The sequence below is a fragment of the Mandrillus leucophaeus genome, unplaced genomic scaffold (assembly GCF_000951045.1).
Source record: "Mandrillus leucophaeus isolate KB7577 unplaced genomic scaffold, Mleu.le_1.0 Scaffold128, whole genome shotgun sequence".
Taxonomy (NCBI): Eukaryota; Metazoa; Chordata; class Mammalia; order Primates; family Cercopithecidae; genus Mandrillus; species Mandrillus leucophaeus.
The window spans coordinates 2,075,956-2,099,995 of NW_012101209.1; the positions used below are offsets into that span (position 1 = coordinate 2,075,956).

General features: G+C 53.2%; 1 protein-coding gene across 4 annotated transcripts in view; it reads left to right on the top strand.

Annotated features, from left to right (window-relative positions):
* Positions 1 to 9,201: 9,201 nt before the first annotated feature.
* The window catches only part of CRHR2 (corticotropin releasing hormone receptor 2), a 34,972-nt gene continuing 20,133 nt past the window's right edge, over positions 9,202 to 24,040 (top strand). For 3 of the 4 annotated variants that reach the window (XM_011972206.1, XM_011972203.1, XM_011972204.1), the window contains exons 1-2: positions 13,124 to 13,643; positions 13,783 to 13,908. In XM_011972206.1, coding sequence (XP_011827596.1) covers positions 13,541 to 13,643; positions 13,783 to 13,908 — 229 coding nt within the window. In that variant the 5' untranslated portion in view covers positions 13,124 to 13,540. Of the gene's footprint in view, positions 9,414 to 13,123; positions 13,644 to 13,782; positions 13,909 to 24,040 lie in introns of those variants that run through there. The other variant, XM_011972205.1, reaches the window with a different exon arrangement.

Genomic DNA, 24,040 nt, shown 5'->3' on the forward strand with positions numbered 1-24,040 from the left:
TCCAACCCACAGCCTGACTCCAGATTCCCTTCCTTTAACAAAAGTTTAATTTTAACGTTATTTAATTTTAATGTCGAATTATTTTTAGGACATTCAGACAGATGCCAAAACAAATCAGAAGAGATGTGACTTTTAGGCAAACTGAACATTAGATGTGTTGATAATTAAGGGATAACTTTAGGCCAAGTGGTCTGTTACAGGACCTCTTGCTGGCCAGTTCCTGCCCCTATGTTGGGCCAAGTCACCTCTCCCTCCCCTCCCCGTCCCCCTCCTTCCCCAGTCAGTGTTCAGGGCCTAGGGCTCAGCACAGGGGAGGCAAGCAGGACTGAGGGGAGAGGCATTCACGGGCATTTAGAGAGAAGAGAGAACAGCAGAATGAGGAAAGGCCTAAAGCCTCCCAGGGGAGCTGGAGGGGAACTAGGAATGTAGGAAGACAGAACTAGGCTGAGCACAGACTCAGGGATGAGAAAGTCCCTGGGAGCTGCCCGGGGCAGGGATGGGGGTCCTCACTCAACATCCAACACCCTACAAGTTAGAACTGACTATCTAAAGTCTCCTCTTCCAAGGAATCTGCCTGGACACGCCAGGAAATAATGACCCACTTCCCTCATCTGACTCCCCATCCCTCACCCTCCCCTCAGCCAGTCTCAGCTCCCATTACTGCCCCCTATGTCTATGCAGGGCCTGACTGCCTCCTCCTCCCCCTCCTTGTTCATGTCCACCTTCCTCCCTTCTTCCCCCTCCTCCCTGTTCCTGCATCCTTCCTTCCTCCCCCACCTCCTCCCCTTTCTCTTCCCAGTCTCCTCCACCTCCTTCCCCCATACTCCTCTTCCTCCCCTTCCTTCTTTCTCTCCTCCTCATTCTCCCCCTCTCCCTTTTCTGACCCCTTCTTCTCTCCTCATCATCATCCCCTCTCCTCCCCACTCCTCCTTCCTTCTTTCCTCCCATCCCTCTCCCTCCTCCTCTGCACTCTTCCTTCCCTCTTTTCCAGTCTTCCCCTCCAAGCCTCCTCCTTCTCCTCTTCCTCTCCTCTTGCTCTTTCCTCTAACTCTGTGCTCCCTAAGGGGCAGGGCCTGAGCTCAGGCTCAATGAAATCCACTGAATGAAAGCAAACATGGGATGGAATCCTGCCCCTCCCAGCTGAGTCCTTCTCTGACCTTGGGAAGCAGAGGGAGGAAGCAGGGAGGGAGCTCACCCCATTCCCCTCTGGTCCCTGGCAGCCTGGGCCCAGGACCTGTGGTCCTGTAAATCTCCCCAGCTTAGACCAAGGGCTAAATATAGACAGAAGCTTTGTCGCCAGGTCCTGGAGGGAACACTAGACTGGGCCAGACCCCCAGGCTCCAGGGAGGCGACACCTTTGAGGCCTGACTGGGCCCCGGGCACAGGTTCTGTTTGGATAGGATCCAAGGTGGAAGAAGAGCAGCTGGAGTATTGGCTCTCACTCCTGCGTCCTTCCCCAGCCACGGTCTCTCCTTTGCCTCTTCTAAGGTGAGGGCCTCCCATGCCAGGCACTGAGAGGCGGGAACCAGGACCTGAGCCCTCACACAGGCTAGGCTCAGAGCCAAGTTCAGAGAGAAGGAAATATAGCAAGCAGGAAAAGCCCAGAACCTGGGCTCCCAAAATTAGGGGTGGGGATGTAGCTCTACCTGGCTGAGGGGGCCATGGTTTCATTAATCCATGCAAGCAGTTAGTCAGTCGACAAACATTTATTTAGCACCTGCTATGTGCCAGGCTGTGAACTAGGGACTGGGAACACAGATGTGGACCCTGGGCTCCCACAGCCTACAGTCGGTCTCATGGGCTGGGGTGGATGGTGGGGAGCTCTCTGTCCTAGGACAGCCAAGAGCTAATTAGCACACCTGCCCAACATGTTTCCCTCAGAAGAGAGAATCATGGAAACAGGAAAACAGTCTATTTCTTCTCTACACTCTTACACACCTCTGACACCAAAAGTGTGGATTTTCTGCCCCAAGCAATTCTGCACTTCTCTGGGGACCTCAACTGGGTGTCCTCCAATTCAATTCAATTCTGATGCTATCTTCCTGGAGTCAGCATCAGCCCCCACAGGTAAAGGCTCAGTCCCACAAGACTGCCCCCAATTCAGATGCCAATCACAAGACAGGGCTTCCCATTCTCTCGACGGACAGGCTGTGTAAATCAAGAGTTCTCATGACCCTCTCTTTGGGTTCAATAATGTGCTATAACATTTTACAAAACTCAAGGAAACATTTCTATTTCCGGTTTATTTTAAAGTCTATCACAAAGGATACAGCTGAAGAGCCAGGTGGAGAGGCACACAGGGCAAGCTGTGGGGAGGGCACGGAGCACCATGCCCTCCCTGGATGCCACCCTCCCAGCACCACCAAGTGGTCACCAACCAGAAGCCCCCAATCCCACCTTTGAGGGGTTTCATAGAGGCTCCATTACCGAGGCATATTAACCCAATCTCCAGCCCCTCTCCCTTCCTCAAGGCGTAGGAAGGTGCTGAAAGCTCCAACCTTCTAACCATGGCGTGGTCTCTCTGGTAACCAGCTCCATTTGGTAGCCTACCAAGAGTCACCTCATTAGAACAAACGACACTCCTGTCACCTAGGAAATTCCAAAGGCTTTAGGGATTCTGTGTCAGGAACCGGGGCTAAGACCTAATATTTATAATTCCTCATCTCTCTTGTGCAAGGTCCTGCCCACTGGCTGGGTCTGCCTCCCGTGACCCAGCTCTCTGCCTCCAAGGCCTCTGCTCCTCTGTGGCAAGAGAGGGGCTTCTCACTTGAGCGGCCTCCTGAGCCCCACAGCAACTCTGTTCTGGGGCTGGGGTCCTCTCAGCATCTGTGACCCACAGGTCTTCACTTCCTCACCCAGGACCAGCTCTTCCCATGGGTACCTGACCAAGCCACAACCTGCCGACTGTCTGGGCTTGAATCCTGCCTCTGCCCCTTACCTGAAGTGGGACCTCTGGCAGGTGACTTTGCTTCCCTGGGCCTCAGCAGCCTCATCTGTGAAATGGGGTTATTTGCAGCTACCTCAGAGACTGCTGTGAGGATGAAATCCGCTGTCTTCTGTAGGGCATTTAGAGGCAGGTCTAGCGCTAGAGTCAGTGCTGACTTTACATGAAAGAAGCCTCCTCTTCCTGCCTGTCTCCCCTCTCCTTCTCTTGGCACCCCCAAACCAGATTCTGCAGTTTTCTGTGTGGGCCCTGGACTTGCCTGCCTCTGAGGCTTTGCCCTCTCAGCTCCTGCCTGTGTCACTTTCTCCTCTTCTTGCTGCCTGCCCTACTTATGGCCCAAGTCCTTCCATCCTTTTAGATTCTGCTCCAGTGCCCAGTTCTCCTAAGGGCCTTCGGTTTCCTCAATGAGCATTCACTGAGCGCTGCTGAGGAGTGAGCTCAGCGTGGGAGGTGGAGGGTGTGCCTTCAGGGGCCCATTGTCCGAGGGAAGGCTGCTGAGGGCAAACGGAGTCCCACACTGACTGGAGAGCTGGGGAAGAGGGGCACAAGATTTCCAAGAAGCTTTTCTGGGCAGGAAGAGCTTGAGCTGGGCCTTGGGAGTCCCCACGAGGGGACTCGACCTCCCATCACTGAGCTCTCGAACTAGCCCCCTCCTAAAGTCCTCGCCAAGAGTCACCATTCAGCGTGTGCAGTCTACGTGCCAGGCTCTTGACCTACAGTAATTTGTTGAATGCACACAAAATCCTACAGGATTTGTACCATCCCCATTTTAAAGATGAGGAGATCAAGGCTTAGAGAACTTAAGTGGCTTGCCAAGGCCACACAGCTAAGCCCAGCATCCCCAGAACTCTGCACACAGGGATGTGTGCACTCTACGCTCTCTGAGAGCTCTTCTCAAGTTCTTGGAATGGGATTATCCAAGATGTGTCTGTCCCTGACTTTCCTGGACCATGTGTTGTCTGAGGACAGCAGCCTCCCTTTCCTCCTCCTCCCTGCCCACCCATCCCCACCACCACCAGGGGCTCTGCCCAGACTTGACACCTGCAGGGTATATTACAACTTGGGACTGAGTCAAATCCACCCAAACAAGCCCCTTGAAGAGAATGAGTATCTTTGGCTGTGCCAGCTTTTGGGGCCAGCAGAGAAGTTATAGGAGATGAAGCCGGGATCTGGGGTTATTCCAAAAATTACTTCTGATATGCCTGCCCTAAATTTTGCTCAGACCCAAAGAGCAAGCATCAGTTGCAGAATATGGTAACCCTGTGCCCACTCCCCACAAAGTGCTTGCTCAGCCAGAAGATGGCCACAGCCTGAGACCACAGAATCCAAGGCAAGGACAACCCCACATTGCCTGAGTCCTGGGAGAGGATGCCCTGACCCCATCATGGGTTCAAAGCAGGCGTCAGAACCCCCAGTAAAGTCAAACAGGACATCACCTCAGTGATGGGGCTACAAATGTCACAGCTCAGGGACTTTGAGAGAAGGCACTAACATCTGAGATGGAATGGCTGTGTCTGCCTAAGGGCGCACCATGGACACTGCATGCTTCTGGGTTGCCCATACCCTGACCTCCAGAGGCTGGGATTCACTGGGAACCCTCCCAGGGAGGATTCTCAAACAAGGAGGATGGGGGCTGTAAAGAGGGTGATGGGTCAGGCCTAGAACCCTCACTCTCCCCAGACCCAACCAAAAGCAGGGCCTGAGAATTCTTCCTGGAAGGTATCAGTGTCTGGAGGGTTCCCTCCCTTCCCCACGCCCCCGACCCCTGGCAGTGGGTCAGCAAGGTCTTCCTGATGCCAGAGAAGCTGGAGCTGAGGAACTCTCAGCAGCTCTTTTGATATGCAGACAGCAAGACCATGGCCCCCAGGGTTTGTCCTGCAGGCCAAGAGGCCAGAACTCCTGGCTGACAGCTCAGGAGGCCCCCACAGTGCCAAGACACACACACAACACACACGCCTGCTCCTGTGCATTTCCCTCAGTACCTCACATCGTGGGTGGGAGTTTAGCGGAACACAGGTGCAGTGAGTGCTTCTAAATGGTGTCTGCCTCACCCTAGGCTTCCGGGAGGGGTGCAGGGGGCAGCACTCTCCTGTCTGCGCAGGTGGGATCATTCATTAGAAGCTCCAGGCTGACGTGGTGAGGCTGAGCGTGCAGCTTCCAGGCCCAGCACAGGAAACGGACTGAGCCCAGTGTGGAGAACGTGATGTTTGAGGGCTTTTGGGCTCTGGCCCCTGGGGACATCCTGGGGCAAACATTGACCCAGCTGCCAGGAGAAGCACATCTGACAGGCCGCAGGAAGAGAAGGGGCTGCCCACTGATGGAGCAGTGCCTTCTGGAATCCCAGAATCAGGAATGTCAGGGTTGGGAGGGGCACAAAAGTCACACACACACGTGTGCATGCACACACACACACGCTGACCACAGAGCGAGAAAGGAGTGGTCTTGGGAGGAATAGGGCCAAGGGTTAGAATTTTAGAGTGCATTGCTCTCGTTCAGTCATACACCATGCATTTTCCAGCCTCTCTGCCTTTGCACATGCTGTGCTCTCTACCTAGAATGCCCTTCCTGGCCTGATCAGCTTGGCAAGCTCCTACTCACCCTTCAAAACCCACATTAGCATGACCTCTTCTGTGATACTACCCCTGCCCTCCTCAGTAAATCATACATGCTGTAAAGCTGTACATCCTATCCATCTTTCCCACCGGAAGATGGTCCCTTCACGGGTGCACATGCCCACATCTACTTTATCCATGCACATCCAGCACCCATTCTGATTATTTTTTAGAAGATGGGATCCTGGGTGCTTCTCTGTCTTTTGGATGGAATTGCCATTATTGCAACAATCACATCTCTTCCCTAGTGAGTGCCTAAGCTGGCCCTATGGTCCCTTCTTTTGTCCCTACTCATCTTTCTGGTTGCCCCAAAATGCTACCTCTTTCAGTAAGCCTTCCCTGTCTTCCTGAATCCAAGTTAGGCACCTCTCTCATGTATTAACCTAATGCTGTTTGTTGCAAGTACCTGCTTACCTGTGTGACAGGGAAACAAAGTTAAATCATGCATTTGCCTCCTCTTCCTTCTGCACTTTCTAAGTCTAGAGGATCCCTACCTGGCCTGGGACTACCTGAAGGACACCCATCAAGTCCCCCCAGCCAGGGCCTGACACACAGTAGGTGTTCTGCAAATATTTGTTGGTTGAATGAACAACTAATGGAACCCACCCCTCACCTGGCTTTGCTGACAGAAGGAGATGAGCCCCATCACAGGGACACATCCCAGACTGAGGAGGAGACAGCCTTGGGAGCTGAGGGATGGACAGAGCAGACCCTTGCCCAGGAGACAATGCTGCACTGGGCCACTTCTGAGGCCTTTCTTGGGTCTAACCCAGGCCAGGCTGCTGCTGCTCCATGTGGCCGTGGGCATCTCCCTCCTCGTCGTTCTCCCTCTCTGTACTAACAGGAGTAAGGGATGAGTGATAGGATAGGATGGGGGCAGACAGGCACTGTCAATGGCTAGCCTGGGCCTGATCTCTGACCCTCATCCCTGCTCTCCCCTAGGCAGCTGGGCAGAGCCAGAGCCTGTGGGCACTTCTGGAGCAGTACTGCCACACCATCATGAGCCTCACCAACCTCTCAGGTAGGCACCCTCCGCCACCACCCTCCAGCAGCTTCCGGAGATGTGGGTGGACCCTAGGGGACGAAGAGGCTTTCCTGAGGCTAGCCCAGGCTCAGCTGGGTAGTGGGTGGGGTGCTGGCTTCCAGTCCTGGTTTGATTTCTGCCTGGCTGGGGGCTCTTAGGCAGGCACCTTCCCCATTCTAGGCTCAGGCCTGCCCCTGATAATGAAGGGCTTGACTGGGAGGCCCCTCCCCATTCCCAGCTCCCTCTAGGTAAGTCAGTCGGCTGGTATTCAGGAGTTCAAGGAGGGGATGACCCCTCTGCTTTCCAACTCCGGGAAGACTGGCAGAAGGTGCTAAACATTCTCTGGTTGCCGTGGCTACAGGTGTCACTTCCTGGTAAGGACTTGCAAAGCAGCAGCCCGGCCCTGAGTTCTGGCCCCTCAGAGGTTTCCAGTGGCTGATTCACAGGGTCAGGGCCAGCCACTGCAGAGCTACACAGAGCCCTGGATTCTGCTGGGTTCCAGAGAGATGTCTCCAGTGTCCCACCCTGTATCCTGGCCTTCCCAGGTCTGCATCCACAGGATGGGAGTGGGGGTGACCCTCGCTCGGGCCTGGGGCCACCACCAGGGCACGAGGAGACAAGGGTACTGGCCAGCACCCAGACCCAGCCTCCAGGCGCTGCCCAAGCCAGGCATCAAAGAGAAAGTCTTGCTGCCTGTTCTCCTTCCACTGGCGTGGTCAAGAGCTCAGGTGTTGGAATCAGGTAGACCTAAGTCTGGATCCTAGTTCTTCCACCCAGCGGCCTCGCCCAGACCCTGGAAACTCACCTGACTCATCTGTGTTAGTGTCCTAGTGTCCTGGGGTCACTGGAACAAAGCACCGCAGACTGGGGTCTTGAGCAGAAGCTGATTTCCTCACCATTCTGGAGACTGGAAGACCAAGATCAAGCTGTGGGCAGGGCTGGTTCCTCCCGAGGCCTCTCCCCTTGGCTTGCAGACGGTCTTCTTCTCCCTCTGTCTTCACATGCTGTCTCCTCTGCATGTCTGTGTCCCAATCTCCTCTTCTTCTAAGAACACCAGTACTATCGGATTAAAGCCCACTTACCTTACTTTACTTTAATCACCTCATTGAAGACCCTAAATCCAAACAAGGCCACATTCTGAGGTATTGGGAGTTAGGACTTCAACATATGAATTTTGGAGCAACACAGTTCAGCCTGTAACACCATCTGAAGCTAGTTTCCTCATCTATTTAGCAATGGGTCTAAGTCCACCTCAGAGGCTCCCAGTGAAGGCTGAATGAGAGCCCACATGGACACCCAGCACAGGCCATGCCAGCATCAGACAGGACATGGAGGCCCCTCCCTTCAGGAAGGCCCAGCCTTCCCTCACCCTCAGAGGCAGCGCGGGTTTGTCAGCAGACCCACAGCCTTCTCCCTGCCTTCCCCTGCCCTCCCTCCAGCAGGTGGCACAGACCCTTCCCTGTCTCCCTTGGGGGATGGTCCCTCTTCTGAGTGCAGTGGATAGGGTCCCAGCTTCTCCAAACATACAGCCTTGCCTGTTCAGCTTCTAACAGCATTCATCCATTTGCAAAAGGGATCCACATAATTTCTATAAAATTGGGCACAAAAAAATGTAACTCTAAGAAGAAGACAATAAGTACTTGTTCTTCCGCAACCCAGGAATTATTATAATGCCTCATATCCCTCAAGAATTTATGCATCCATAGAGCCTCATGTTCAACTGTTTTCTTTATTTTCTTTTTCTTTTTTTTTTTCAAATGGGATAATAGTGTGTCCATAGTTTCATCACCTGCTTTTTCCTCTTATAACTCAGAGTGAACATTTCCCCATGTCATTAAATATTCAACCACTTCATCGCTGGTGACGCTGCCTAGCAGCCACTCTGGGGATGCATTACCCCGTATGAACCATGACTGGATGGTGGATGTAGAGGCTGTTAGGGAGCCCCTCGAGCTTCAGGAATCATTTCTCAAGTCCCCACATGATAATGACCTTCTTTTCAGTGTCCACTCTTTGAGGAAATATATCATGACTAACACAGAGTTCAAAACCAAGTAAAACCAAACACTATGTCTTTTAGATGTACATACCCGTGAGAAAACTGAAAAAAAAAAAATATGAGCCAGAGAATGACAAATGCAATAGTCAAGGGAATGTTTCCTCTGGGGAAGGAGAATAGAAATAAATACATAAGTGACTAGTAATGATGTAGTTTCCAATTGGGTGGTAGGTTTATTATATTGTCTACTACATACAATAAAAAGATTAAATAAAATAAAGACTAAAAAATAAAGTTAAGCCATGCATGGGCTAATGCACGGGCTAATAATGACAAAGGGTCATGAAACTATGATCAATTCAATTGTATGCCCCTGAAAAAGGAAACACATGCATAATCACAAGAGCGATTATGACTTCAGGCAGGCTTTAAATAGATTATTTCTATTTTATTCATCACAGAGGCATCTACATATATTTGAAAAATATTAGGGCATATATTATGAGGCATATTATTTATCCCATCCATAGACAATATAAAAATCCAAATGGACTATTTATTTATTTATTATTTTTTGTAGAGATGGGGATCTCACTGTGTTGCCCAGGCTGGTCTTGAATTCCTGGACTCAAGCAATCTGCCTTCCTTGGCTTCCCCAAGTGCTGAGATTATAAGTGTGAGCCACCGCACTTGGCCAAGAATCCGAATGGATTCAAAGATACCTTGAAATAATTCCTCAATGCAACACACACACATATACAAGGGTTGGTCAAATGGGAAGACAGCCGTGGCCTGAAGACAGGGTCCTGGGCTTTCCTCAGCTCTTCTGCCAAGGTATCTGTTCTTTCTTAGTGATTCACTGGGCTGAAGCCTAGAGCATTCCAATGGGTGCTGCGGATGGGTTAGTGAACAGGACCAGCCCTGCCCTTGGGGAGGCATGGGCTGGTAGATGAGATAATGAACAAAAAGCAACCTGGATGTGACATAGGCCCAGCACCCAGCAGATGGGGTCACCAAAGAGCTGCGTGTCTGAAGGATGAGTGTGGAGCTGTAAGGCCATTTCCAGTACAGGAACACAAACAAGGAACAGATAGCGAATGGTTCCTGGTAGTGACATATTGTTCTGGAGGGTCTTTCAAATGAAGTAGGAGGGTGAGGATGGGGAACAATGATCATGAAGAACCTTCTTTGCAATACCAAAGATGGTTCCCAGGAATGACACATTGTTCTGGAGGGCCTTTCAAATCGAGCAGGAGGATGAGGATGAGGGATAGATGATCATGAAGGACCTTCTTTGCAATACCAAAGAGGTGGTCTCCATCTCAAGGGCAACGGGGTGGGGGCACTCCTATGAGGCAGAGTGACAGGATCATAATTATAAAACATCGTTTCATCTGCCATGAGGAGACAGGGAGCCCATTTGGGCTGCTGCAGAGATGAGGATGGCCTGGGAGAAGCAGGGGAGGGAAACCTCTTTTCCTTGTCTGAGAATCCTATTGTCCATTTGTAAAACAAGAATGTGGGACTGGATGTCACTGAGGGTCCTTTCTGTCCCCACAGCTTAGTCCCATGGTTTGACATGAAGACACCAGGCCACTTCCTCTGTCCTGCAGTGGAGTAGGATAGGGTGAGGAGGGGGTGCCTGGCCTGGGACCCCTGTCTCCAGTGCTACAGGGCAAGAGTGAGGCACCTTCAGGCCCCTCTGGAACCTCTGCGCCCTCAGCAACCCCATCGTAATTCCCAGGAAACACTACGACTCTTCCAGCTGTGCCTGAATAGACTCCCTGTCTATGCAGTCTAATCAAGGACAGTCCCTTAGAGAAGCAAAGATGCATCCTGTGCCTTTAAATCCTGTTTTCCAGCTGACATTTGAGTGGTAGGGGATGAATGAGAGAGAGAATGTGTGTTTATGGTGAAGATGCATAACTGTGGTTCTGTGTGCGATTCTGTTGTGCCTACATGCCTGTTTGACGCCACGTAGTAGGCTTTGCAAGTGTGTCTGAGCTGGCCTGGAACTGTCCACTGCCGCTACAACTGACATCAGAGGTGGGTCATGGGATGGGATACAGGGCACCAGAGGCACCTGCCTTACCCTGCTGCTTATGGTACACAAGGGTCTTCCCGAGCACCTGTCACACTTCCCTGAACCTATTTGCCAACATGTCCCCAGTAGCTTGGGGAGACACAAACTGTTCCAAATACTTATCCCCTAATGCCTGGCCTCCAGCTGGGATGGGGCTGGCCTGCAGCCCGGGGAACCCATCACTATCCCAAAGCCTCTAATCTACCTCTGCTTCTTTAGTTAGCAAAAAGGCCCCTGTCTTTGTTTGTTTGTACTTGGATTTAGTAAAATTGAGGGAAGTTTGGGGCTTTTCCCAATTTCCTCCTCATTTACCTATTTGCAGACACTAAAGTGAGCTGTAAAATCAATTTGTTCCCAAACTGCTACCTTTTCTAGTTTTTCCTGTGTCACATCTAGAATGACAACTGTGCCTATAATAATATCCATGAAGTAATGGCCCCACATCCAGGGGACCTTGGGTCTGTGGGTCTGTGCTCAGACCCCAACTGCGCATTCAGGATGCAGAACAGCCTTTGACTCTGCCGCTGAAATGGTTACTTCCCAGAGGAATCTTTGGTATGTGAGATCTCCCAGTTAAGAGCGATCCCGTTCACCCAGGCCAACCATCTGTTATGAGCTTTCCCAGTTAAGAGCGATCCAGTTCACCCAGGCCAACCCTCCGTTCTGCAGAAATCCACATGAGATGAGAAGTCCCTGGCCTCTGGTCATTGGGAGCACACCACCTGTGGACATAGCTGCATCTCAGGAGGTGGTGCACTTTAGGCACCACCCAGGCGGTGGCTCCAGTAACAAACAAGGTTAACAACTTAAGCTTGGCTTAGGATTTCTCCCTTCCTCTGTGCTGCACTGTGCTGTGTAAAGGGCAGTCCCCTGTATATGAGGGACACTATTTCCCTGTGAATACATGGGCTCACCTGGCCAGCCATACTCTGGCCTGTGTGGGATCCTAGGTAACAGGGCTCAGTCTAGGAATGGAGGGTAGGACTCTGCCGAGGTCCTCCCCTGCTCCTGGCACTGGATAATATGAAGACCAAGGAAATTCTACCTCTGTAGCTGCCCAGAGCTGAGCATGAGCTCTCACTGTCCATTCAGGAGGCAGAGGATAGACCTGGCTGACTGCTCAGCACCTTGTACCTGCCAGTCAGCAGGCCCTGGAGAGATTCCAGGGCTCAGCCCTGGTCTTAGTGTGGCCTCGCTCGCTCTGCCTGGGCAGTGACAGAACCATTAATATGGAGGCTGGTGAGAGCAGAGCACACAAAAGCAGCCTGCCTGCCGCTTCGCCTCTCTTTGCCCAGGGCATGGTGCTGGTTCATGGTGGATTCAGCCTCTCCTAGCAGCTTAGGTTTATGTGGAGCATGGCAGGGGAACAGGACTCATTCCTGAGACTGGGTTCCAGCTCTCCCTGCCCTCTAAAGATGGAAACACACAACACACATGTATGTATTCCCCAGTCTCTCCATCTCATAACCCAGAACCAGAGAGTCTCAGAGCTGAGAGGGGCCTCGGGGAAGATTTCACTGATGGAGAAAGCCCCAGAAGAGAGGGCAAGAGTCCTGCCTGGGGTACCATGGCAGAGAGAGCAGAGTCAGAAGCTGGACCAAAACGCAGCCTGAGTGGAAGCATGCCTTACTCCAGGCCCTGCTGCCCCAGCCAGATGCCCCACTCAGCAGGCAGACACAGCAGGCCTGCCCTGGGCACTCTGAGGGTGCAGCCACAGCAGAACCCCAAGGAGGCAGTCTGGGGTTGGGGGACGTGAGCAAGTTCCCTGGGAAAGTTTCCAGCTCCTCCACACCTGCTGTGGGGCCTAATTCTCCCGGCCCCTGCCCGTTCCTGGTGTGGAAACCAGGGTCAGGTGAGGCCCTGCCCAAGCCTGGAGGAAGAGAGACACATTCTCACTTTCTTTCTGGTGCCCAGGGCACCAACACCTGAGTGTATAAAGCCTTCCAGATAATTTCAGCCAATTTCTCCCCTAGACTTACTCCATCTGATTAAATGGCCACCCGGTCACTCAAGCGGGAGACCCGATGTTATCCCTGCTTCCGGGCTCCTGCTTAAAACCAGCCACCCACTCCAGTTCCTCCTCACCAGGTCTGGCTGCCCCTCGGAAATCTCTCTCCATTCCAGCTTCCACGGCCTGATCCAAGGTCTTCAACCCACTCAGGCCACTTGATCTCATTAGACTCTTGGGTGTCTCCCTGTTTCCCTCCAGGCCTCCCCAATCCATTTCCTTCCAGGAGGCTATAGAGGCTTTTGGAGGGTGCAGATCTGCCCATGGGCTCTCGGTCCCTGCCTCCCTCCAGTGTCCTCTCTCACGGAGGGGAAGCTCAGGCGGAGAGCTTTCGAACTTTGGGTCGCGGCTGTCCCTCGGTTAGGAGAGCTGCAGTGTTCTCCTCCGGCAGGGGGGCAGGTGGGAGCGCTTTGCTGCCCCCTGCAGCTCTGGGGCCTGCGATCCCCGCACGGGGCATTCCGTCACCCCAGGCCCACGCTCTCCAGCCCACAGCCCTCCTCTGGACGCCGCGAGTGGAAGACAGCCGGGAACTGAGAAGCCGTACTCTGGGCAGGGTGGGGGGCCTGGGGGCTGGAGTCCGAGCCCCTCCGAGAGGAGCCGCCCGGCCCCGCCCCCCGGCGCCGCCATTGGCCGCGGCGGAGCGGCTGTACCCGCAGCTCGGTGCGCTCCGCAGCTCCTCTCCGGGAAGGTCCCCACTTGACAGCTCTGGGCGACCGGAGGCGGCGCCCAGAGGCTGCCCGGGAGACCGGAGCTGGGCTGGCGGGGGCCAGGTCCCCGCGCCCTCTCGGCCGCTCACTCTCGCGGCCACTCCCTCGCAGCCACGCCGAGCGCGCACTCCCACTCCCTCTCCGCGCACGGCTGCGGGGCGCGATGGACGCGGCACTGCTCCACAGCCTGCTGGAGGTTAACTGCAGCCTGGCGCTGGCCGAAGAGCTGCTCTTGGACGGCTGGGGGCCACCCCTGGACCCCGAGGGTAGGCGGGAGGCGAGAGGTCGGAGGCTGCCCGGGCTCCTTCTCTTGCGCGCTTAGTGCGCCCCTGACCCCGCGCTCCGAGAGCCGGGCGTCCCTTGGGGCGCCCCTCTGAGCCCTACTGCGCTCTCTCGCGCCGCCAGGTCCCTACTCCTACTGCAACACGACCTTGGACCAGATCGGAACGTGCTGGCCCCGCAGCGCTGCCGGAGCCCTCGTGGAGAGGCCGTGCCCCGAGTACTTCAACGGCGTCAAGTACAACACGACCCGTGAGTGCCCCCGGCTCTCGCTGCCTGCTCTATACCTGCCTCCAGGGAAGGCGGTTTAGGGAGTAAAGAGGATTCCGGACCCAGTGGCACAAAGCAGCTGAGGGCCGTGGTACCGCAGACCGCTGGCGTTAAGGACCCCTTACAATATTGGGGGCGCGCCTTCTGCTTCTACCCCCAATACAGCGTCTAACCTCTGTAAGCCAGTGATTTGCCCACAATTCCCGTGCTCCATGCGGTGACAGCCCAAAAAGGGGAGAAGGAAATACTTCCTCCTCTTTAAGTGTAAACCTCCCTCCCTCATTGTAGGTTCCCGTTGCCTGAAGTTCCCCATTAGGGCTTCATTGTTTAGATAATGCTTCCCCTGCCCAGGAGGGGGACCTGTCCCAGGAGGGCGGATATGCTAAGTCCCAAATCCCCCAGAGTGAGTGCAGTGACCAGACCTTACTACCAGAGTGGAGAGGAGGAGGGCAGGAGGCAGGAGGGCTGGGGCGAGCGCATATTTTGTGGGAAGGACATGCAGGCGTAGGTTATGCTAAGCCAGAGGGTGCGGGTGTTGCATCTTCCCTAATCCGAGGTCCCAGGACTGACCTACTGGGCTGAGTCAGGGGCTGTGGGCAGCATTATTCCTGCGCCCCCATGATGACTGGTGTCTGAATCAGCCCCCACCCCTACCCCCACCCCACCCCCAACACCACCTCTCAAAGAGAACAACCTGTGCCTGCCTTCCTCCTAGCAAGTCACGGACTGGCTTGAGGCTCTGGGGGAAAGGGCAGCAGAGATTGCTGGAGTTACACAGCCTCCAGGTGGGGTCGTTCAGTGTGGGTTCTGGGTGTGTGCATGTGTGTAGGTGCCTGTCTGTGCCCTGTGGAACAATGGGACGGGAGCCAGGCGTGTGGTCTGCAGGAGGCTGTGGGGGCAGAAATCACTGCCCCACCTAGAACCCCCCTCACATCTCTAGCCGGACCCCAGTTGTCAAGGACGCTGAGACCCTATCTGGATTGTTTGTCTGAAGCCTCTCATCCTGGAACCATCCTTAGAAGCCATCTCAGAGTGTCTGTGTGTGAGTGGTGGCCCAGCTCCACCTCCACCACCCATACACACACACACACACACACACACAAGCTTTCAGAAGCTGAGGCTGAGGGCTTTGCCATGAGGGATGGTTAGAAGGCAAGAGAGATGCACCTGCACCTGATGCCAAGCTGCATTCCCCTGGCTGCACCAGCTGAGGGCTCTGGTGGGCCCAGGGAGCACATGCTTCCCATCCATGATTAAAACAGATCTCCCTGGAAGGAAGTAAGGTCCTCAAGCTAGGAAGTGTGCAAGCAGAAGGAATGATTTCCCTGTACCTTCCTATTCCTGACCTTATAAAACTGTATTTTTAGGATTCCATGAGCTGTGTGGGGTGGGGCAATGGAGATCAGCGTGCCTGATTCAGACTGGGCCCGGAGATTCAGGGCCATCCAGGGTAAAGTGGGGTGATGGAGCATCTCAGCCCACAGCCTGTGAACCTCAGGGAGCTCTGCTTTGGTTCTTACCCCAGCCTGGGCTATGCCTTGTTGTCCCCAACCAGCCTGGAGGCCCCCCTTTCCCAGGGCAGGGCCTGGGTCTCTTCTTCATAGCGGAACTGAGTACAGTAATATTCAGTCAATTTGTGGAACACCCACTATGTGCCAGCCACTGCACGGGCACTGTATTGAGACTCTCACTCACAATTGCAACAGACAAAAAGAACAGAATGATGAATGTGCTGATTAGGGGGGAAGCACAAGGTCTATGGAATTGGGGTGGGGGTGGGTGATAAGGAAGACTTCCCAAAGGTGCTGCAGACAGCACATATCAGGCCATTCATATTAATTAAGTCTAATGAGAAGCTGATAAAATGTTGGCGCACCACCCAGGCTGGTAAAAGTAGGGCCAGTTAGCCCCTGGTATCTAATGAACAATTTTCTTCATTTAGACCGAAGTGCTCCCGGCACTGCAACTGCTGGAGAATGAGAGGAGCTGATGGAGGGTGGGGAGCACTTACCATTAACCAGCACCTATGAGGTCAGCCTAGGTGGGAAGAGCAAAGGCTGCTAATGGCTGTGGAAATGCATGATTGATTTCCGTCCTCCCCTTTCTTCACATCAGTGCTGCTTCCTTCTTCTCTGTTTGCCTTTTCCATGGGATCCTTCCTTTAAAAAGAATGACAGAGGAAGAAAACTCCATGAGAAGCCTAGGGGAAGAACAGGAGCGTTCAGGCTCTACTTCCTGCCCCAATTTTGTTATGCTATAGCCAAACCCCCACTGAAGCCTCATTCCTTAGCGAGCAGGAATCGCCCGGGTGGGGATAGCAGTTTAGATATTAGTCTCCGCAATTTTTCAACTCAACTGAGCACACAGAATCTGCCACAAAGCTATCAAGTGTTGATCATTTTCCAGGTGCCAGCTACTATTGAGAGAGCTTTGTATCCATATCTCAGGCATCCATAATCCCACTCACCCACACTCCCTCTGTGATACACACTGCTTTTATGCCCATATGGCAGACAAGAACACTGAGTCTCAGACACATGAAGTAACTTGTTCAAAGTCCTAATCAGCTCCTGTGCACCAGTGCAGGCAGGTGAATCCACAGCCCTCACTATTAACCATGGAGCAGTACTGCCTCCATAAGAGGCATTCGGTTTGTGAGGAGAGCTTAGAGATTTGGAAAGAAGAGTCATACCTCCGGCCTGGAGGATCAGGGAGGACTTAGCCCTCTGAGCTAGACTTCTGGGGACAGGTTGGGTTTTTTTGTTTTTGTTTTTGTTTTTTGTTTTTGTTTTTGTTTTTTTGAGACGGAGTCTTGCTCTGTAGCCCGGGCTGGAGTGCAGGTTGGGTTTTAGCAGGTGAGTGTGTAATAGGCACAGGAGAGGCCCTCTAGGCTGAGGGGACTGGGCAAAGCGTGGAGAGAGGCCGGGCTTTGTGCCTTGGGGGCAGTGAGTGTTGTATGGAGAACAGGGAGTAGGAGAAACAATGAGGCTGGGGAGGAGCATGGAGGTCAGGTGATGCAGGCCATTCTACAGGGCTTCACCATCTGGAGAGGGAGCCTGGGTGAGCTTGTGAGCAGGGGAGCTCAGCTTTGGGAGCACACTGTCCTCTGGAGGGAAAGGAGAGGTAAGGGGACTTCTGCACAGAGCCAGGTAGACTACAGGTTGTGGGAGCAAATGAGGATGAAGACGCCAGCAATCTTGGGCATTTGAAATTGACAAGATATGGTGAGAAACAGCAAGGTAAAGCGTTGGGCACACAAGAAACAGCTGAGCACAGTTGGGGATGTGTTGGCTTTGAGGAGCTGGAGGGATACCTGAGCGGAGATGTCCAGAAAGCAGCCGGCTGGGTTGGGAAAAGCTCAAGAGAGTGCCAAGAGTGGAGATAAGGCATTTAGAAGTCCTTAGGATGTGGGGTTAGCAAATAGCTACAGTGTGTGAGTTTGGGAGGCTGGGTCAGAGCCTTGAGCCATCTTACCCAGAGCTATTTCCAGATGCAGCAGGACCAAGGGAAGGGAAGGGACTAGTGCATGGCCACACATGCTAGTCAGTGGCAGAGCCAAGTTAAGCACAAGAGTCTCCTCGGGTGTTCTCTACACAACCTGTGCTGGCGCTTCAGTGGCTGAGCTTCCACGTGTTTATACTGTGGTTTAACTCATTTAATCCTTGCACCATCCAGTGACAGAGACATAGCATTATCCTCATTTTACACATGGGAAAAATGAGGTGTGGAGCAATTAAGTCACTTATAACAGAACAAGGATTCAAACCCAGGTTCTGCTGCCTCTCAAAAAGCAACTCTGCTAGGTTAAGCAGAGAAGAAATTTTTAAAAAATATATTGGGGAGCTTATGGAATCCAGAGTGGGCTAGAGAACCAGATTTGGGGCCCCAAGCCAAGAACACAGGGCGGAGCTAGCCCAGTGAGGGGACCTCCCTCTCCCTGAAAGGCCCTGCCAACACCACCAGCCCTGGCCACTAGGTGGGACACAGCCCTGCTACCACCACTGCCACCACTACCAACACTACTCTAGAGTTTTTTTTTTTTTTTTTTTTTTTTTGAGACAAGATCTCAATCTACTACCCAGGCTGGAGTCCAGTGGCATGATCAAGGATCACTGCAATCTCACACTCCTGTGCCCAGGTGATCCTCCTGCCTCAGCCTCCCAAGTAGCTGAGACTACAGGCACATGCCACCACACCTGGCTAATTTTAAAATTTTTTGTAGAGGTGGATCTTGCCATTTTGCCAGAGCTGGTCTTCAACTCCTGGACTCAAGCGATCCTCCTGTCTCTGGCTCCCAAAGTGCTGGGAGAATAGGCGTGAGCCGCTGCACCTGGCCAACCTGGAGTCTTAAGCTTCCTGCAGTTATCTCTGGAGAGGCTTTCTCCCTGTCTCCATCTGGGGCCCCCCAGTTCACTAATTCCCTCAGGTAGGTGCATCTGATGATTGGGGGAGTATGTGGAGCCCCAGGTCCCATGCCAAAGCTCTGGCTACAAGGGAGCCTGGAAAGTAAGGATCTGGCATTTTAGCTCTAGGTGGGGAGGTAGCCTCGGTCTTCCCCCAGGATTCCTCGAGCCCAGGTTCAAATCCTGGGTGGCTAGAAACAATCCTAAATGTCCATATTCAATTTAATCGGGGCAAGTCTTATCCCTTTTGTGGGCCTCAGTCTCCCTATCTGTATTCAGAAAGGAGGTGGATTAGCATGGAAGTGGTTTGGCCAGAAGTGGGGCACTTATATCCCATTTTCTTCTCACCTCTCCCCGTTCCACATGGACTTCTCTGAGCCCATCTCTGTGCACATCTCTGTCTCTGTGTCTCTCTCGTTGTCTCCCTGTTTCTGTTTTTCTCTATGTGTGATTCTGTTTCTGTGTGTATGTTTCTATGTCCGTCTCAGTTTCTCTCTTTTTTTTTTTACCTCTCTCTCTCTTTCTCTCTCTTTCTCCTTCTCCATCTCTCCTTACTGCCTTCTCCGTCCCCCGGCTCCATCTCCAAACCCACCATCTCCCAGCTCACATCCCTCACTCTATCTGCCCTTCTCCTGCACCTCATCTTGCCTGTCCCTGTGGTCCTTTTGGCTGCAAAGGAGGGTCCTGCCACCTCCCTCCTGGCCATGGTCCATTTTCCTTCTGTGGAACCACTAAGTGCAGCTTGGCTCAGCCTCGGCCTCCTTGACCTCAGGCTCCACAATGTCCTACTGGGAACGGCTGGGGTCATCTGTACTGAGGCATCTGCCAGGACAGGGGAAGAAGGGGCATCCCATCTAACCTAGCCACATGGGGAGGTTAGGGGTCCTCACTTCCCAGAACCCCATTCTAGAGACATGCTGAAACACTGGTTGTGTTACAATGACCACCACATAAGCTGGGTGGTCTCCAGCCAGAGGGGTCTCTCCCATTGGGTCTGCCTGCTTAATCCCTTCTTCAGTCCTCAGGGCCAGAGGTGATAAGAAAGGCTGAAACCTGCCATCAGGAAGCCCCAGGCTGCTTATCTACCAGGTTTGTGCAAATCAACAGTCAGAGATCAGGAAGAGGGGTTTGGTGGACACTGGGACATCCCTGGGAGGCTTTCTGGAGGGAGTGGGGGTAAACTTTAAAGGTCTTGGAGCAGTTGGGATGCCATGTTTGTTGAGGACAGGCACAGTGCAGGAGTACAAGCCTCAGGAGGACCCCAGATAGACCCTGCCCTCTGGGTTGAAGAAGTAGAAGCTGTAAATCCGGAAACTTAGGTCTGCATTCTCAGACACCGGTGAGACCTGATCCCGCCCTGACTCTATTCCATTCTCCAAGGCCCATCAGTTACTCCATGTGTGAGAACAGCTTCCCTGCTGGGAGAGAGGGAAGGCGGGACAGGCACAGCCATCACAGAGGTTTAGCTAAGAGAAGAAGGAAGGAAGAGAAATAAAGCAGAAGTGGATGCCCTTGTGGCCACCCTCCACTCCAGAGCTGCCCGGCTGCAGAGCCCTCTATACATTGAGTCCAGCCCTCCCCTCCCCACTTAAGGGTAGGAAATGACTGCCCAGGAGAGGGAAACACAGCTGCCCAGAGTCCTACAGCAAGTCTGGGCCCTGATAGGCCTCTGCTGGCTCCGGAAACTCCTGGCTTCTGCTCTAGCTTCTACCCACCTCTGCATGCATCTTGATCTTTCCTGTCTCCTGCTCTCCCCAGGAATCCTCCAGCCACCTAATCATCTTGCTCCGGCTCACCCCTTATTGAGGTTGTATTTCACCCTTTCCCCCAGAAAGCATTGAGGAGCCTAGAGACAAGGTTTTCAAAGATGCATAAGACCTGAGCCTGCCTTCCAGGAGCTCCTGTTCTAGAAACAGTGACAGGCAGACCCTCAAAGAGAACTTTTTATTATATGCTCTCAAGTAAAATGGCGCAGTGAAGACAGTCGGAGCACATGGAAGGAAATTATTCCAAGAGGAAGGGAGAGTAAGTTTGGAAGACTTCATGGAGAAAGTCTTGTTGAACAGTACCTTGAAAAATTGAGCTAATGATGAGTCAGATGGAAGGGAGCGGGGGAGCAGAAGTGGAGGAGGAGGGAGGGAAGCAGAAGCCAGATCATGGAGGCCTCAGATGTTGGACTAGGGCATGGGCCTCAATTCTGCTGGCTTTAGAGACAGCAGCTGTTTGTCCGTAGCCCTATGGTGCAGGACCAGAATACTCTGGCCATTTCCTCTCCTACCTCCTGCTCATTAAGTCAGAGGTCCCAGCATCCTTCCCTGTGCACTCCCTACCACCAATGCCACAGCAGAGCTTGGATCCCTGAAAAAGGACTAAAAGAGGAGCCCCATCTCAGTAACCCTCAGGGAGCTCCCCACAGGGCTTCTTGTCAGGGCCCCAGGTGCAGGCATCTGGGCCCCTCTGACTGCCCACCCCCACCAGGTGCTCCAGAGTCAGGCAGGCAGTCCCTTTCACACACAGCACCTGCCAGGAAAGCCGCTGGGGCAAGGGAGAGTGGAAGGAACCTGGGCTCAGATTCAGCAGGGCTGGATCTAAGTCCTGGGTTTGTCATGACTCACTGAGGGACTGGTAGACCCTCCTTGTCCAAGTCTCGGTTTTCTTATCTGTTTGAAGGGGATAGCAAACATGCTGACCTCGTGGGGCCATGGCACACAGGGGAGATGATGCTGCTTGGGGCTCCCTGTGGACAGCTAGGACATTGTCAGCAAGGGGAGGGGAGTTGAAGGTGGCCTGGGGCCCGGAAGGAGAGGCCATCATGTCCTTGGGGAGGGGAGAGTCCCACCCACACCAAGAATGGCTATCCTCATTCTGGGGTGGTGCTCTCCTGCTGTCTCTGAGGGCCCCCAGAACTCTGTGGTTTCTGGGGATGTCCTGGGAGGGGGAAGTCTGTCTATCTAGACTGAGAAGGTCTGGTGCCTAAAAGCCTGTAGAGAAAGGCAGCCACTTGCCCCCTGGAGGGATGCTGCTGGCATTCTGCCAGCCAGCTGTCTTCTCCCTGCATTACTTCACAGGAACCATGAACTGAAAGCCAGTTCTAATTCTGACCATCCTACTGACTGCTTTTCTCACTTTGGGCAGGTTGTCTCCCCTCTTCAGACCTCAGTTTATCTGCACCAGGTGGGTGGAGGACTTGATGAGTTCTAGTGATATTTCTCAGTTCCAAGGCAACTTCTGCCACAGGGGTCCTCTGTTCGTCCTCTCCCCACCTTCCTCCACAGGCCGGCGTCATGGCGACGAGCCCACTGAGCGTTGCTAGGATGGCTGGAAGGAGGGAGCCCTGTACAGTAGAGGCGGGAGCATGAGGTAGGGGCCTCCTCCCACTGCCCCTTCTCTGGGGAGGGCAGAGCTTACACAGTGAGCTGGGTTCTGCTCCCCCTTCCCTTTTTCATAGACCCAGTATGGTCTTCATTAAACTGCTCAATGCCTTTATGACTCAGTTTCCCCACTGTCTCCTGTAAGTATGCTTACAGATCCTGCTTAAGGATGGCAGGGCACCATGAGTGAAAAGTCCTGTGAAAATAGGGAGCTGAGGCTCTCTGGAGGTCCAGAACAGGCAGTTGAGGTTCAGAGAGCTGTGTCCATACAACATTAAGAAATGGAATCCAAGCTCCCTGGCCTGAATCTCAGACATCACCAACAAAGGGCCCTGGGGATGCCTTTCCCACCCATTGGCTGGGGTTGGCAATAGTAGACTCCCAAACTCAACCTAGCACTTCTATGTCAGTCTGGGTCTGAGCTTGGGTGAACATCACCAGCTGCCTGTTCCTCTCTGACCACCAATTTGCAGTGATTGGATCAAGACAGAAATATGCAAGGTGGGCCTCAATGTTGGTCAGTCCTCCTTAGCCTGCAGTGGCCTCCACGCAATGCAGGGTACTGACTCAAGGAGATGCACCTCATTTGGGAAGCTCAGGAAAACCCTGCTGTTAGCACCACGACTATACATCTGACCACCCCAGCTCTGGCCACACTTCCCCAAAAGTCTCTTAACTGGGGATGAAAAGCAATCCAGTCCAGGAAGTGGAGGCCAAGCTGGGAGGAGACATTGGCTGAGAGGTTTTTCCCACAAAAAGCAAGAAAGATGGCCAGGCATGGTGACTCATGCCTGCAATCCCAACATTTTGGGAGGCTGAGGCAGGAGGATCACTTGAGGCCAGGAGTTTGAGACCAGCCAAAGCCACATAGTGAGACCCCATTTCTACAAAAAAAAAAAAAATTAGCAAATTATCATGGCATGATGGCACATGCCTACAGTCCCATTACTCAGGAAGCTGAGGCAGGAGGATCACTTGAGTACAGGAGTTCAAGGCTGCAGTGAGCTAAGATCACACCACTGCCCTCCAACCTGGGTGACAGAGTGAGACCCCATCTCAAAAAATGTAGGTAAGAAAGGTGACTCAAAGTCAAGGTCAAAGGTTTCCCCACTAGGCCCCAAGCCAGACAAGAAGATGGCTGGATCTGGAGTGGCCTAACTACAGGCAGTAAAAGGAATTGAGAGTGGGATATCTGGCCCCTAAGGTATTATCTTCTGGGGATCTGGACAGTAAGTGGCAATGACACTGAAGAGGTGGCATAACTGGCAGCACCTGCTGAAACACAGGGTCATAGGGAGAGCCTCTCTCCTAGGTACACCAACTCCAGGGTCTCCTGTGAGGAAGTGTGTCCCAGAGGAGAGAGATCTTCTGCCTCTTCATGGTTGAGTGACCCCAGACGTCTCAGTTTCTCTCTTCGGGTCCCACCAGACCAGATGCAGAAGTTGCCTTCCTTCCTAATTCCCAAGGAGATGCCTGATGACTCAGTTTCCAACTTGCTTCCCTTGGAACAGTCAAAGCTTTCATGCCAGAAACCTGGAGGATGGTGCCCACAAGTTTGCTGTTTGAGACTGACACCCCTCCCCCATGTGGGGTTGGACTGCAATGTCTGCAGTTTGGCAGCTGGGTCAGCCTACCCGTGGTGTCTTGTCGTGTGATCTGGCTTCCTCCTGCGTGTGTGACTGTTTTGTATTTGCCATGCATCTTGGTGGAGCATGGGCATACAAGGTGGCAGACTGTCTTCCTGGCCCACTCTGAGCCTCCTACCTTCGATGAGTTCCCAAGTAACCTAGGAAACAGCATCAGCCTTGGTCCATCCTAAGATCCTGTGTGCTCAGCTTTGTGCAGTACTTAAGAAAGGGCCAGAAATGACAGCAAACCAGGCCATGCCTTTAGGGGTTCTCAGCCTTGTACAAAATAAGGCAAACTTCTGCTCCAGAGAACCTGGGCTGGTTAGGAAAGTACAACACCTTTACAGGGGTCAGTGAAAGAACAATCCCAACCTAGCGTGAGCCAGGCAGACACAAGCAGCCAGACCCTTGGGGAGCTGGAACAGTCATGGAAGCTACCTGGAGGAGCTGGGGCTGGAGCTGGGCCTTGAAAAGGGGCATGAATTGGCGTGACCTCATTGGGCCGGGCCCAGGGCCAAGATCTGAATATCAGGTGGGAAGGCTGGTTCTTAGGAGCTCTCCGAGGTCCCCAACCTTAGAGATAGGCAGGGATGAAGAATGGCATGACGCTGTCCGCGGTGCTGAAAGTTCCGATCCCATGTAGTGACTTCATTCCTTCTGTAAATACTGCTTCTGGCCCTCCCCACCTCAATGTCATCACTTTCTCTCCCTC